This window comes from Pteropus vampyrus, unplaced genomic scaffold, assembly GCF_000151845.1.
Source record: "Pteropus vampyrus isolate Shadow unplaced genomic scaffold, Pvam_2.0 Scaffold101, whole genome shotgun sequence".
Lineage (NCBI taxonomy): Eukaryota > Metazoa > Chordata > Mammalia > Chiroptera > Pteropodidae > Pteropus > Pteropus vampyrus.
Genome location: NW_011888882.1, coordinates 5,582,932 through 5,599,283, shown reverse-complemented (window position 1 = coordinate 5,599,283; position 16,352 = coordinate 5,582,932). Strand labels below are relative to the sequence as shown.

General features: G+C 34.7%; 1 protein-coding gene across 1 annotated transcript in view; it reads right to left on the bottom strand.

The window, feature by feature from the left end:
* Positions 1-9,122: 9,122 nt before the first annotated feature.
* WASF1 (WAS protein family member 1) overlaps positions 9,123-16,352 on the bottom strand; it is a 61,320-nt gene continuing 54,090 nt past the window's right edge. The window contains exons 4-8 of the mRNA XM_011364865.2: positions 15,804-15,928; positions 14,146-14,321; positions 12,837-13,016; positions 10,903-11,531; positions 9,123-9,991 (exon numbers count right to left, since the gene is read on the bottom strand). Coding sequence (XP_011363167.1) covers positions 9,834-9,991; positions 10,903-11,531; positions 12,837-13,016; positions 14,146-14,321; positions 15,804-15,928 — 1,268 coding nt within the window. The 3' untranslated portion in view covers positions 9,123-9,833. The remainder of the gene's footprint in view (positions 9,992-10,902; positions 11,532-12,836; positions 13,017-14,145; positions 14,322-15,803; positions 15,929-16,352) is intronic.

Sequence of the window (16,352 nt, the reverse complement as noted above, 5' to 3'; positions counted from 1 at the left end):
CTCAACACAGGAAAACTTACGTGAGGGCACATGAACAGAAGGGCCACAGTGGCAGAAATGAAGACTATGTAATGGGCTCCCACTTACCAAGACCAATCTAGCTGATGCTGCCTCTAAATGTCCAATCTGTTAGCAGCCAATACAACTCTACAATTTACATAGAAAGGCAAAGGGTCAAGAATAGTAAAGATAATCTTAAAATCAACAAGGTGGACAGGCATGCTTACTTGGATATTGAATCTTTCTATAGGCTATAACCATTAAAAAATGGTGACAGTGGTATAAAAATAGACCAAAGGAACAGAATAAAGCCTATAAATAGACTCGTGTATTTGTGTGTATCTGTATTGTCATCCTGATACAGTTATATCATACAATCATATACCAACGTAAATACATATGTATATTTATTTTTTGTCTGTTTATGTATTTTTGAAAAAATTGGCCCTGCAGAGCAGTGGGGAAAGGACAGTCTTCAATAAATGCTGTTAACTTGATTGGATATCTATATGGAAACAAAATGAAAGTTAACCTCACATGGCACACAAAAATCAATTCCAGATAGATTATAAATCTAACTGTGAGAGGTAGAAAACAAAAGCCTCCAGAAGACAATATAGGAGAATCGCTTACAACTTTGGCATAGAAAACTCTTTCTTAAACAGAGCACAAAAAGCGTTAACCATAAAGAAGATTGATAAATGGACTATGTTAAAATTAGTAACTTATTTTCAAAGAGCACCATTAAAGTGAGAAGACAAGCTACGGAGAGGAAGATATGGCTAATAAGCACATGAAAAGATGCTCAACCTCATTAGTAATCAAGGAAAAGAAAAGTTAAGTGCCACAATGAGACACTGTCACAAATCCACTAGAATTAAACATAATAGTATCAGAGGCTGGTAAGAATGTGGAGCAACAGGAATTCTCAGACTGCAGGTGGGAGTATAAGTTGGTACAACTTCTTTGGAAAACTGTTTTGCTTTATCTACTAAGGCTGAAGATATGCATATCTTATGATTTAGCAATTCCACTTCTAGGTATATATTTAACAAGAATGCCAGAATGTGAATAAGAAACATTAAAAAATGTTTACACCAGTATTATTTGTAAAAACGCCAAACTAAAACATCCATCAGCAGTAGAATGGGTAAGTTGTGGTGCATTTATACCATGGACTACTACAAGCAATGAAAATGATCAAAGCACAGTTTACATACAGCAGCATGGTTGAATCTAAAGTTTTAAGAGAAGTCAGACACAAAAAAATACACACTAAGAGATTCCATTTATATAAAATTTAAAATATAGGCAAATATTATATTCAGAAATGCAAGCTTAGGTGATAAAAAGTCTACATGAAAGAAAGGACGTGATTACCATAGTTAGAATAGTGGTTACCCTTGGGGCTGGAGTTGAGAGAAGGAGCAGTAATTAGGATGGGGCAGGAGAGAGGCTTTCTGAAGTGATGACACTATTCTGCTTCTTGGCCTGGATGGTGGTTACATCAGTATTCACACTGCAGTAGACTAATGAGCTGAAATTTTTATGCACTTTTCTGTATGCATGTTTTATTATAAAATGATTAAACAACCAAACAAAAGGAATGGGCTGATCTTTGATATCAAGATGAAAGGCCTAGTACTTGGTTAGCAGGCCCTTCTCTTTGCGTTATTTTATCGATAATGTAAGCAGTTCACATTCAATTATCCAGATGCTTCTACTGAGACTCTATGCCAGACATTTCTGAGACAGTTGGCTAAAATTAAAGAAAGTTTATTGCCAAAGAGCTGTGGAAAATTAACCAATCCAAGAATCAAATCTAAAAATTTGGCCTTGTTTTAACATGCTCTAAAGAATAAAATTAACAGAATTAAGTATAGTATTTATTTTTTGAGCTGAGGGAAGTGTTTTCAAAAGAAAATGGATTCTCGGATTCTTGCTGACAAAGTAAATGAGGCAGATGAGATAACTCAAACACAAAAGGACAGATAGCAAGTCAAATCCCAAGTAGCCTCCCTTTGCTACTTCTTTGTTTTAAATTACATAACCTTCATGGCAGAATTACCTTTGACGGACTCCTAAGAAGATTTCTAGATCTGAAAGATAACAGAATAAAGGGTAGCTGAGCATGTTAAATTGGGAATAGGGCAGAAATTCTGCAGGTGTAACAGGATAAAATGGAGGAACTGCATAAAAATCTATGGTAGCAAGAAAATCAAGATGCTCCGGGCTTTGGGGAGGTGGTATGCAGTCTTAAAAAGACAAAAGACATACAATGGAGAAAGGAAAGCCTCTTCAATAAATGGTGGTGGGAAAATTGGAAAGCTACATACGAAAGAATGAAACTAGACTGCTGTCACCATACACTGAAATTAACTCAAAATGGATCAAAGACCTAAATATAAGACATGAAACAATAAATTGCATAGAAGAAAACATAAGAACTAAACTCATGGACCTTGGTTTTAGACAGGATTTTATGAATTTGACCTTGAAGGCAAGAGAAGTAAAAGCAAAAATAAATGAATAGGACTGTATCAAACTAAATAGCTTCTGCACAGCAAAAGAAACCATCAATAAAACAAAGAGGAAACCAACTGAATGGGAGAAGATATTTGCAAACAACACCTTCAATAAGGAGCTAATATCCAAAAAATATAAAGAACTCACAACTCAACAACAAAAAAACAAACAATCCAATTAAAAAATGGGCAGAGGACCTGAACAGACACTTCTCCCAGGAAGACATATTAATGGCCAATAGACATATGAAAAGATGCTCAACTTCACTAGCTATTAAGAAAATGCAAATCAAAACCATGATACTACCTCACATCTGGACAAGTAATAACGAGCGGCGCAGAGGCTGTGGGGAAAAAGGAACCCTTATACACTGCTGGTGGGAATGTAAATTGGTACAGTCACTACGGAAAACAGTATGGAGGTTTCTTGAAAAATTAAGAATAGAACTATCATATGACCCAGTAATCTCTCTTCTGGGTATCTACCTCCCAAATTTGAAAACATTTATTTGTAAAGATATATGCACTTTGATGCTCACTGCAGCATTATTTATGGTGGCCAAAACATGAAAAACAACCAGTGTCCTTCTATAGATAACCAGATAAACATACAATGGAATATTACTCAGCTATAAGATGAAATACTGCTACTTGCAACAACAGGGATGGACCTTGAGATTGCCATGCTAAGCAAAATAAGTCAGACAGAAAAAGTTGACAACCATATGATTTCACTCATATGTGGGATATGAAACTGAAAGCAACCACCAAAAAAGACAAAAACTTATATACATAGACAATGGTTTAGTGGTTAACAGAGGGAAAGGGGGAAGGGGGAGGCAAATAAGGGCAAAGGGAGTCAGATACATGGTGATGGAAGATTTGACTTTGGGTGGTGAATACACAATGCAATATACAGGTGATGTATTATTGAACTGTAAACTTGAAACCTATAAAATTTTATTAACCAATGTAACCCCAATAAATTTAATTAAAAAAAAGTCATCTGCATGATTTGACAATCCAGGAGAGCCTGCTGGAGTGTGCTTGATGAGGGAGGAGATCAAACTAGCATTATGGCAAATTAGATGAGAACAACTTCAACAAGAGAGTTTAAACATGGGATTAAGATACTAAGGAGAGCAGACAGTCTTTCCGAGAGATAGCCTTTCCATCCCACAATACAGTAAAAATCCAACTCTCTCTGGATTCATCCAACTCTCTTTGTGGCATTGTCTTTGGACTGCTAGAAAAAAAAAAAATCACACGTTGCAGAGTAGAGCCACTATAAAATTCATAGTCACTAATTTCACTATGAAAACATAGTCACAATGTTTTCAAGACTGACAATTTCTTGTTTCCCTAGAAAGCTCTCCCATTTTTCACAATGACTACTTCAAACCTTAAATACTTTTTTTACAAATGTTGACACTCCTTCTGCCCCCCAATCACCCTGAATAGCATTGTCATCTACTTCAATGAGAAAATATATGCCATTAGAAAACTTTCTCAGCTTTTTGGCACTGGACTTTCAAATCTGTTTACACAGCCACCCTTTCCTCCTTCCTGAAGCTTTCCTTTCTTTCACTAAGATTAATCCCTCCCTCCAACCATGTCAGTGACCCTTTCCCTATGTCCCAAACTGTAGCACTCATCCTCCCAAACCCGCTTCTCCTCTAATGGTCCTTCTATCAGCAAGTCAGAACTCTGGAAGTTATCCTTGACTCCTTCCTCTCTAACTACCAAGTCTAGTGTATTCCACACCCTAAATCTCTCCTGAATCTATGTGATTATCTACCTCCTCTGTCATCACCATTCCTAATTATTACCCATTACCTACTAAAAGAGCTTAACTGATCTCTTAACCTCCAAGTTTACTTCTAATTTGTTATCGCTTTGTAGCTGCCAATTATCCTCCAAAATGCTGTTCTGCTATGTTACTTCCTCAATTTTATTGCCTATGGAATAAAATGCAAATGTTAATTGGTACAACCACTATGGAAAACAGTATGGAGGTTCCTTGAAAAATTATAGTTCCTAAGGCCTTCTCATGATTTGCTCCTGCTTACCTTTCTAATTTATTTCTCATTACTCCACTCTCTGCATGCTCTGCATCAAGTATTTCCAGACATTCATACACCAATTTCCTTTGCCTTGGGAGACCATCCACCCTCACCTCAACATTTTCCTGCCTAAGTCCACCTCGAACTTTAAATGTCACTTCCTTTTGGAGGCCTTTCCTGACTTTCTAGACTGGATTTGGTCTCTGTACTATGAGCTTCCCAAACATAACATTCATTGTTCTTTGTTAATTTATCTGTATGCAGAGAAAGTAGGGCTCTGTCGATTCACTGTTGTGGCTCCAATACGTAGCAGAGTAACTCTGCAGGAATCAAAAAATTTTTTGATTGAATAAAAAAATATAATACATGTAAAAATAAGCACAAAAGTAAAAATAAACCATTTGTTGTTAGAAGAGATGTGCTCCTTTACCTGGAATGGTATAGAGTTCCCATAGATTTTCTTTAAACTCAGAAGTGCAACATTTCAGAGCTTTCATAGGTAAGAATGAAACAGATACTTTTAAGTCATATTAGAAGCTGTTACAATAGGAGACAAATTGTGATTTGATGGCTCTTGTGTCTTTTAGATTGCTTCCAGACTAGAAAGGTGAAAGGGAAATTTTTTTACTCCTGGAGACATCAATGGCCTGTATGAAAAGAGTAGTAGCACCAGAAAAACTAGCCTAAAGGCCAGATGGATAAACAAGAAATGTGTCAAGAAGGCTTTGAGTATAACACACACATACACAGAAACGTATTTATATATACAATAAAATACTTAAAATCATTATCACTAAAAAAAATTATAATAGGAGAAAAAACTATAAATATCCCGAGAAAGATGACTTCAATATGTGCTATTTAAATTTTTTTTCTTAAAGAAAAAAATGTCAGAGCAGCTGGCCTTACAATAATGAGAAAAGGTATTGATAACTAGTCTGTAAAAAAAAAAAAAGTGCCTGAAATGTTTATTCAAGGCTGGTATTCATTCTTTATTCAGAGCCTGGTTGTCAGGCTTGAAAAGCAACAGAGATTACTGATGCAGTCTACAGCCAAGTCATGGAGAACATAAATAAATTTGTTCTTAGTACGGCAATGAATAACGGCAGGAAAAGACTTACTCTTTGTATTACCAGGGTCCTATGCCTTCTGTTTGGCTTTAGTAGGACGATTTCTATTTACTACATTTATATGACATAATTTAGAAATACTGTAATTTGATATTTCATTATCATTATTTCAACCCAGCAAAGCAATCTTTAAATCTGGTGGGAATGAATAATATTACATGAATAATATCTTGTGCTGGTTTGTTTGTATTTTTAAATTAAGCAAATAACACAGAAATCATGAATTTCAAAAGGAATTTCTTCAACTATTTAGGAGCATTAAGTAATTTATGTCTCCGGTTTAGGATGGTAGTTTTTAAAAAAAGCTGGGGTCAAGATAAATGTAGTAAAGTGAAAATGAAAAACTAAACAGCAGTAGTATGTTTACTAAGGGCAAAGATAAAGCTATGTTTTGAAAGTAATTCATGAGAATTCCCATTAAAATATTTGATCAATTCTGCTCTGCCTTAAAAAACGACTTTATTAATAACTTTCACCTTTTGGCCTAAAGAGCCAATTCTTAAATGTCTGTCTCTCTCTCTCTCTCTCTCACACACATACAAATACAGTTTTGATGAAATTAGGACTAGTTTTAGGTCGACTGTGTTACTGAGATTAGTGGGGAAAATTTTTTTTAAACAGGAGCAGTGTCTAGGTAAGTATGATCTTAAGAGCCCTAGTAGACAGACTAAAGAGGGGTATTTATGAACTCACTTACAAGAATAGATATTGTGAGTTGCCTATTTAAGACAAGGTCCTGGCTGTCTTGGGAATAATCTATTTGACAAGCTCGAATAGGTAATAATTGCGATGCAAAATGGCATAAGTATTGAAGAAAGCTTGTAATAAAAGAATTAGATAAATTAAAAAGGAATATGAACTCCTGTGGTGGTGGTCTGAGAAGATTGCATAAAAATAGGGATGTGACATGGTTGTTGAAGAAAGGGTAGGGCTTTCTAAAAGTGGAAATAAAGGGAGGTGTTTCATACTTTACGAAACACAATCCAAACTTACCTTTTAATAAATATTTATAAGGTGAAAATGCTTCAGAAGTCATCTCCTCTGTCCAAATAGATGATAAATTATGAAAAGCAGTGGTTATAGCCTAAAATGTCTTTAAAATCTGCAGCTTACAAATATCCCTTACTTAGGAAAAGTTATAGACACACTCTCTCTCCCTCCACAGTGACTGAATTTCATCCCAAACACTATTGTGGCTGCTAGTTATTTCCCTCCTCTCCTTCTGTCCCATTATTGGGAAAGGGAAGGAAGTGTTGCATATACAAACAAAAAAGCCAGACGGATTGACAGCTTCAAGGAGGTAGAGAATACACAGAAGAGCAAATAATTTAAAGACTAAAGAGTGTGTAATATAGAGGTAAATGGGTGACTTCAAGCAAAACAAGCGAAGCCAACTATTTTCCCATAACACACAATTCATTTTTTCTGACTCTATGCTTATGCATGACCTTGTGGAATAGTAACATAATTAAATGAGAAAAAGATAGCTATTATCCAGTAACTTTCATTCTTCCTAGGATATTAAAATTGATCACTGAGTTATTTGATCCAAAATTCTCTCAGCAAGTTAGTTTGAATATCTAGACTGAAAGGTGATTACAATTTTAAAATAAATACTACATACATGGCCTCTTCAGTCTATGGGTACTTTTTGTTGTTGTTGTTGTTGTTTTAATGCCTACAGCACTTGGTCTTCCTAGGTGGCCTCCCATCCAAGTACTAACCAGGCCCGGCCCTGCTTAGCTTCTGAGATCAGTCATCGGGCTTGTTCAGTGTGGCATGGTCGTAGACCATGGACCGTGGCTCCACTGGGGCATGAATCCAGGACCTTTGGCGTGTAAAGCAGACATGCTAACCGCTACACTATGGAACCATATCCTGTGAGTACTTTTTATCTTCCAGGAATGTTGTTATAAACAAACAAAAATCTATCATAAACTATTTAAGCTTTACAATAAATCCATTATATTATTAAGAAATCTTCAACCATTTCCGTTTCTATCACTCTTGACTGCTTCAACTCCTGCACCATTGTATTTTAGTTATTTAGCTACAAAAATTGAGCTTTATAAAAACTATCTACTAGCTACCACCATTTGATCATAAGCATACTTAGAAAGACAAACTTTAAATTATGCCATATTTTCTTTTTATTATTATTATTTATTTATTATGGTGACATTGAATGAAATCCAATAAGTTTCAAATGTACAATTCAACAGTAAGTCATATATATATTTCAGTGTGTGCTCACCGCTCATAGTTAGATTTCTTTCTGTCACCATATATTTGATCCTTTTTACCCCATTTACTGTACCATATTTTCTTGAGTTGACTTCAACGCTATAGTTTTGTAAGGTTGGAAAGAAACTTCAAACCGCTATGCAACCTCTTGTTCCAGGCAAAGCTACCAAGAGTGAAGCAAATCTTTTTGTTTATAAGAGCCATTGGGAAATGTTCTTTTTTATATCCAAACTAGATTGCTAAAATAGAACATAGTTTATCATTCCATTATACAAGAATTATAAATTATTACTTACCTGCCTCAATAACTCTCATATAATCAAGTTACCAATGATAGCATGTATCAGCTATCTATTGCCACAATAATGCTATTTGAAATAATCCACCTCAAAACTTAAGTGTAAGACAATAAGCATTTAGTTTTGATCAAGAGTTTATAGGTCAGCTGAACAGTTCTCCTGGGCTAGGCTGATCTGGGCTAGGCTGATCTTAGCTAGGCTTGCTCATCTGAATACAGTCAGGCAGCAGGTGAGCTTGCACTTGGCTGGTCTAAGATGGCCTCGCTTGGGATAGCTCTCTGCATGAAGTTTCTGATCTTCTAGCAGGCTGGCCTGAGCCTATGTTTGCCATATGCTATTGGCCAAAACAAGTCTCAGATTCAAGGGGGTGGATTAGAACCCATCTCTTGATGGGAGGAGGTGGAAATTGCATTGCAAAAGGGGCAGACAGAGGCAAAGATAAAGACTGCAGTCATTTTTACAGTCAAGCTACCAAAACCTCATTTAGTCTTTTCTTCACACTAAATTATCTGATATTAGTGCTGCTTTCTCTCCACCCCTGAATCTTAATACTGCAAAATATAATTTCAAGAATGTTGTTAAAGTGAAGTCAAGGTGTGCTGAAATTAGGACGTTGAGATTTTAATTTAATTTAATTTTAATTTAAGAACATAAGTTGAAAAATACCGATTTTGTGATCTTAAGGAAAAAATGATACAAAAGTTATCCTACACACAAGACAATATGAACCTGTAAAATTAAAAGAAAATTACATTGCATAAGTGGGTTTTTAAATCTTCATTTACTATCTATATATTAAAAGGCTACTTTATATTATTTGATAAACTTTCACAAAGTTTTATTCAAAGATCAACACCCATGAACCTTTAAAATGAACCATTTATTAAATCAGACTGTTATTCTTAACAGTTATGTAAGTTACATGTATGTTTATGTCAGAGTATTTTACATGGAAATCTTTTAAACTCTTATAGGCAAGCAAAATCGTACCACACAATATATAAGGGCGAAGAGAGTACTGCTAAACATTCAAATAAGGCAAGTATTTAAAAACAACAAAACAATAATTAAAAAAAATTCAAGCATTCCTTTTAAGAGAATTCAATACTACAAGCTAACTGTACTTTCGAGTGTATTCATATAATCAAGGCAGTGTTTCTTCTTTTAAAACATCAAGAAATGGAATAAGGCTCATTAATAGATACAGCTGCCCTCAAGATTTCAATCTCAGTTGCTTTCTTTAAATTAAAATTCACAAAGTGCACAATTAAGATATATCAAAAAACTGAATCTGCTACTCTAACAACAGCTGTCCATGCTTAATACTTAGTGGTTTATTTGACCAAATTATGTCTTTTCAGGGAAAAATAAAAAAGATAAGCCACTGTAAGACATTTAGTTTGAAATGTATGCTAATATTTTCCTTAGAAATCAAAAATATTATGGAAGAAAAAGAGTTATTTATCTTAAGGAAAAGAAAGCAAAACACTGGAATGACCAAACATTTTCAAAGAACAAGCACCACAAAGGACATCTGCATTCAGTTTTGTAATATTTATCAATGCATTTTTCTTACTCCAACCAATCTACTTCATCAAATTCTGAATCATCTTCTGAATCACTATATTCCACAGCAATACGACGGGACAGGATGGTGGCAACGTCATTTTCAATGCGTTCATGTTTAGCTTCCTGTTCACGCTGCTCTTCTACTTTTCGTAGCTGAATACCTGATACAGTAAATCCAAACCATTTGTTGTAAACCAAAATACTAAATACTAAATATTATTAATCTTTCTGGAATAAAATCAAATACACATGAGAAATACTAATAGAAGAATAAAAAGCAAGATCTATTAAAAAGAATTTGAAGGAATCATATTTAGAGAGATGTTAATCTCTTCATATGTTATCATCTGTGATATTAGCTGGTGAAACTTACCAGACATCTCAGTGGATATCTACAGTTTATTAAGCCATTATGATCTATTGTGCCTCCCTGCTCACCAAATCCTAAAAAGTTAACCAGATGACATTTTTCTTCTGTTACCTCTATAGTCAAATAAAATAAACATTTGTTGAATATATTTTCTGTGGCTTTATTATCCTTGGTACTTGAAAAGAAGGTACTCTTATTCATTCTATCTTGTTAGTACCTGGCATATATTCTTAGGAAATGTTGGCTGCATTAATGAATTAATATGTCTTTTTTTTTGTTACTAAGAAACTTAAAGACATCTGGTACATCAAGTGTCACTGGGAGCAAGTATCATTGAGACATCAAAGGGACAACCTTAACTCTGAAGAAAATATAATTTCTAAGGAGTTAATATACATATTAAACATAACATAAAGGGTTTTAATTTTCTGTAACGTTTAAGTCTGCTACTTTTAATTTCTCACTTATTCAATAAACATTTAAGAATCCTTACTAAGTATGGAAATAAAATGATTAAATGTGATATATTTTCTTGAAAATGATTTAAAATATAAGTGAAACACAGCTTTACTTTCTAAAGACCATTTGAACAAAACACGATCATTTAAAATCTTATAAATGAGGAAAATATTATTTTTTCAAATATTTAGAAAGTTTCTAAACCTACAATAGCAATGCTTTTAATGGCCCTGAGAAAATTACCTTTTCGTATTGCTTCCAGAAGTACACTCCTGGCATCACTGATTACGGGTAGGGTTGATGGATGACGCTTTGGCTCAGAAGCAGGTATAACTTGTGATGGAGGAGATGGAGGCATTAATGGAATATGGGGACCTGGGGCAGTAGATGGAGTTGGATGTAGCCCAGAGGGAGGATGAGCAAGAGCTGCAACTGTGACAGGTGATGATGGTCGAATGCCAGGTGGAGGCAAAGGAGGCGGTGGTGGGGGTGGAGGCAGACCCTGGACTTCACCTTGTGGGAGTGGATGAACTGGTACAGTCTCACATACTGGGGCAGCTCTAGCTACCGGTGGAGAGGGCTGTACTAGAGGAGGTGCAATTGGAGGAGGAGCTGGGTGAAGAACTCCAGGGGCAATCTGAAGAGGAGCTGGAGGTGGTGGTACTGCTGGAGCTTGCAAAGCAGTGGTTGGAGGTGGAGGTGGGGGAGGTACTGGTGGGGGAGGAGTTGAAGTCATTGAAGCTCTTAATGAAGAAGTTGACAAGGCAGATGGAAGAGGTGGTGGAGGAGGTGGGGGGGTGGGGCTCACAAACACAGGTGTCCTGCCTGTAGCTGGTGACTGAGGGCGAGTTTCTATCAAACCTGTAGCAGAACTGAAATGATAAAGAGATCCTATCAAGTTATTAAAAGAGAAAAAATTAACCATACAATATATAAATGACTATCAGTAATTATATCAAGGTAGAGTCATTAACATGTTCCTATAAAAACTAAAAAATTTTCCAGCAATATTTAGAATGAAATGAGAACTAAAAGTATTCCAACAAAATAATTTTTAGGTGGTACTTTGGTTTGTAAAATTCTAAATGATCTTATCCCTGCATGTAACTTTCCTATCAACTCAAGCATTTTATGCTTACTTTGATAAGTAAAATGCTCAGTTTTACACTGTGATGTGCGTCTTTGTAATGACTCAACATTTATCATATTACGATATTTGTAGCAATACCTATGGCCAATACAATGCTGTATTTATACCGAAGCTATTAAGACTTACCATATGTCATTTCAGTTAAATCAATGAAAACTAATTATAAACTACAAAAGGAAATTTATGGACCTCTTCCTCCCTGAGGATGAAACATCAAATGAGTCAAAGACAGAAGGTTGATATTTTTAACTGAAAATTGTAAAACGTATCTGTTTCTCTTTAAAAATTTGTAATTTGGATAACAATGGACAGAATTAAACTTCAGAACAGCTTTACCAAAATATTATTATGAAGAATTGTCTATTCTTTCCCAAATTCTTAGAATATTTCCCCTAATATCAAATTAACATTTATAACCAACACCTTCGGTTCCCATTTTTTAGTCTCTTGCATCATAACAAAAACTCTTAATTTGTATTAATACAGAGTTAAGTCCTCTCTTTACACTGTCAATAGGTTCTATGACCTGAAGTGAAATGACATAGTGAAACCAATTTCACCAAAGGCTAACTGATATAAACAATAGTTAAGTTCGTACGGCATCTAATCAATGTTAAATGATGTTGAACAAAACGACATTATTCAAGGACCTGCTATACTGCACATTATGTGCTTGATAACAAAACTATAGGAAAATGAAATGCACTTTAATATTTAAAGTAAATTCTCATTAGTTAAATTTTCCCAAGAGAATGCATGTGTCAGCTATTATCAGAGGATGGAAAATTACCTCCCAGAGGCCAAATCTGACCCGCTCCCTGTTTTTGTAAATGAAGTTTTGTTGAAACATAAACATATCCATTTAATTACACGTGTAGTCCATGACTGCCTTCATGCAACAATGGGAGAGTTGAATAGTTGTGACAGAAACATATATCCACAAGGCCTAAAATATTTACTATCTGTGCCTTTAAAGAAAAAAGCTACTAATCCTTGAGATAACACATCAAAACTTGTTTGAACATACCTGATACAGGTGGGTATGGGTTTTGCATCTCCTGATCCATGCATTGGTGGAGGTGGTGGTGGTTCATGTGGTCTGACTAAGACTCTTTCCTCAGCTCTAGTCAGAAGTTCACTCATCTGACTAAATGGCAAGGCAGAAAGTGAATAAGATCCATCCATATGATCCACATATGTCTGAGGTCTAAAAAAATAGACAGTATCAGTATATTTTTCTTGAATTATTGGTGGAGTAAAGTGCTACACATGAGATATTTAAAGTTTATCTAGTCTTTGAATGTCAATATTTTAACAACTTTTAGGAAACTTATTTCAGATACTTATTACATCGTCCTGTTTTTAAAACAAAAAATGCTGCTTAAAATGAAAACTTTCCTTGCTGATTCGGGTTCATTTTGGTGACCTTCAGTTATTATTTTATAATATAATACTAATTCAATTCACAAGGATGAAAAGTATTACATATATAATCTTATGAACATGAACATAATTAACTTTTAGCAAATTTCATTCAAAGTTATCTGCCTCTATTTTCTTTACAATAAGATGCCACTGACAAAAGCTAGAATATAAAAACTGGAATTTCCTACCACAAGGATATCTTGTTGTTCTTAAACGTAAATGACTTCTAAATGTTTTATACCCAAGGAGAAAGGCCTCCCTGATACAAGCACCACAGAGATGGTTAACTACATTGTTTTTGTCTTTTCAGTGTTTTCAAAGGTGCTACGTACGTACGGATAAAATAGAATGCTAAGTAACATTGCAACTTGTGACTTAAGCAAATTTAAGCAAAATTTTGGATACCTTGAGCATGTAGACATATTTACTGATTGTAGTGCATGCTGAGAACAAAGTTAGATTTAAAAAATGTGCACAAAGCAAGTCAAAAGTATTGTATTTACACTACTGGGTCAGCTAAATACCTCAACTGCTTAACAGGAGTTGAAATAAATATTTGCTATAGATGATTAACTTTTTAAAAAAAAATCTCAATACAAAATTCTAGCAGACTGCCTGAAATACTGAAAGGGAATTGAGACTTCATATGAAAGTTAAAACAATGCTGAAGGTCATATACTCCAACCATCTCTTTAAAGATGACAGAACTAAAGCCCAGGTATGAAAATGATCCGCCCAAGAGCAGACTTCAGTAGGCTTATAGTGGTCAAGGTTTCAAAATCACTTCTATACTTATAACAGGATCTGCCAGTTCAACAGTTCAGGACCTAACACTTATAGGTATAAATATTAAAAATAAAGCCAGTGATTTATCATTAATTTTGTTAAAAAACAAATAAAAGAAAAGAAACCTTGTTTCAAAATGAGAGGCTGGGCCGTTAGCAACTTCAATATGCTTATGTAAGAGATTTGCATCATCATCTTCAGCCAGCTCTGGACCTTGGGCCAGCTTTTGCCATTCTCTCCGCCTGTCATGAGGTGCTCTTGGCACTTTTTCTGGTTCATGAGGACGATCCAGATTTTTCTGCTATAACAGATGTATTGAAACAAAGCCAAATGCTGAAGTGCTAAGTTTTTAAAAAGAGGTTATAACAATCAAAATAAAATTCTAACATCAATATTGAAAAAGACAATGTTATCATAATATAGTAAAAGAAACACAGTTCGTTTGCACATTCAGAATTAAATCTTAGCTAGTTGGCTTGTAATCTGTTTCTTGTTTCTTTAATCTCTAATGGAATTGATGCACCAGATAAAATAGTATGCCTACATAATAAAATTTGAGGTTAGAAAGTCCTTTTAGATGAAAAATAATTCGCCAACTTTGCTACCATCTCTATTAGTTTTTGCTATAATGAGTGAAATTTTAACATTTATGGCACTATCTCTAACCAAACCTGAAAATTTACTAAGGTTATATTATCTGGGAATTCACCAATTAGCTAACTAATATATTAGAAAAAGTCCAATTATCCAATTAACTCATTATAATTGTGTCACTCAACAGAAAACAGGGTATCTGAAAAATAAAACAAAAAGTGATTTAAATCGTGGAAGAAAGCATAGAAAGGTCTAGAGTAGGTACAAAGTCAAATGCCCAAAGGGGCCAGGCAAAGAACATACATAAACGAAGAGAGTAGAGCATAAGATGGAGAAAGCAGTGACTAGACAGACATGTCCATTTAAGACATTCCAGTTTGAAAAATTTAAGACCACTGTGGTTGACAAACAAAACACTGCTTTCAGGTGTAATTTAGGCCGCCAGACACCAGTTTGCAAACTCTAGCTAGAACACTGGGATACCGTCCAGCTAAGAAGATAATAACAAGAAGGCATTATGGGGAAGAAGCGGGAAAAGCAGAGAGCCACAGGAGAAATAGAGGGGTGATGAAGACAGACTCTGTCTCTTTCATAATTCTGCCTAAGTTCAACATTGCTTTCTCCTTCTATATTTCTAGTTATCATTAACATGGAATAAAGTAGAACCAAGGGAATTTTATTAGAAAGCAGAAAATGCTAACACAGCAGATAACAGGAATTTAGGGAGAATAACCTTTCCAAAACATTTAGGATATACTTTGTGGTTAGAAAATATTAGCTTTATCTGCTTTCCCAATACCTGTACCATATTCCCTTGTTGTTTCTTACCAGAATGCCCTTCTCTTCCCTGGTCCACTTAATTCCTATTCATTGTTCAAGATACATTTTAAGCTTTGTTGCAAGTGTTTACCAATCCTGTCCTCTGTTTAAAGCAGGTGCTATTTTGGGCTATCCACACCTTCCATGCATACCTCTGTTATGGCACTTATCACACCACATTAAAATAACCTAATTGCTCATCTGCTCAAATTAGACTGTGACATTTGTATGAGTATAAAGAGTTCAATATTTGATTATATGGACCCAGTGAAATAAAACTGTCAAAGTATAAGACTAATAAAATTCCAAATATGCAACAAAAGACAAATACACGAAAACTAACTTCAATTTTTTGAATCTCTTGTAATACCTTCTGCTTCCTCTTTTCCTTCCTCTTATCCTCTGTATCTTGTAACATTTTTTCTTTCCATAGATCAAAGAAATATGAAGGATTGGTATAAAACTTCAAACCTTCTTTACCATCATCTCTGAAATACAAAAAAAAAAACAATTAAAAAATATGTATTAGGAAGACTTAGGCGATCAAAATAGAAATAGTTTTACTGAGATGTTTTTCTTATTACATTAATAAAATGTAGCATGTGTAAAAATAGTGGCAAAATTAATTAGAATATTGCACCAATAGAACATTTCTCACAAGGCAGGCAGAATAAGGAAAATGGAAAACTAAATGTTTTTCAGAGTTGGTATTAATTTAAAGTACAGCTGGACAATTTTCATCCATAACTTCTGCTGAATACCTAGTTTTATAAAAGTTCTTTGAGAAATGCCAATAATTACAAATGGTTCTGCCAAAGACAAAAGCCTGAAAGGACAATAATATCATTTAGAATAGAGAAATTGTAGAGGGTTTCTGCCAATATTCTAATTTACTCATCATCTTACCAAACCTCCCAAA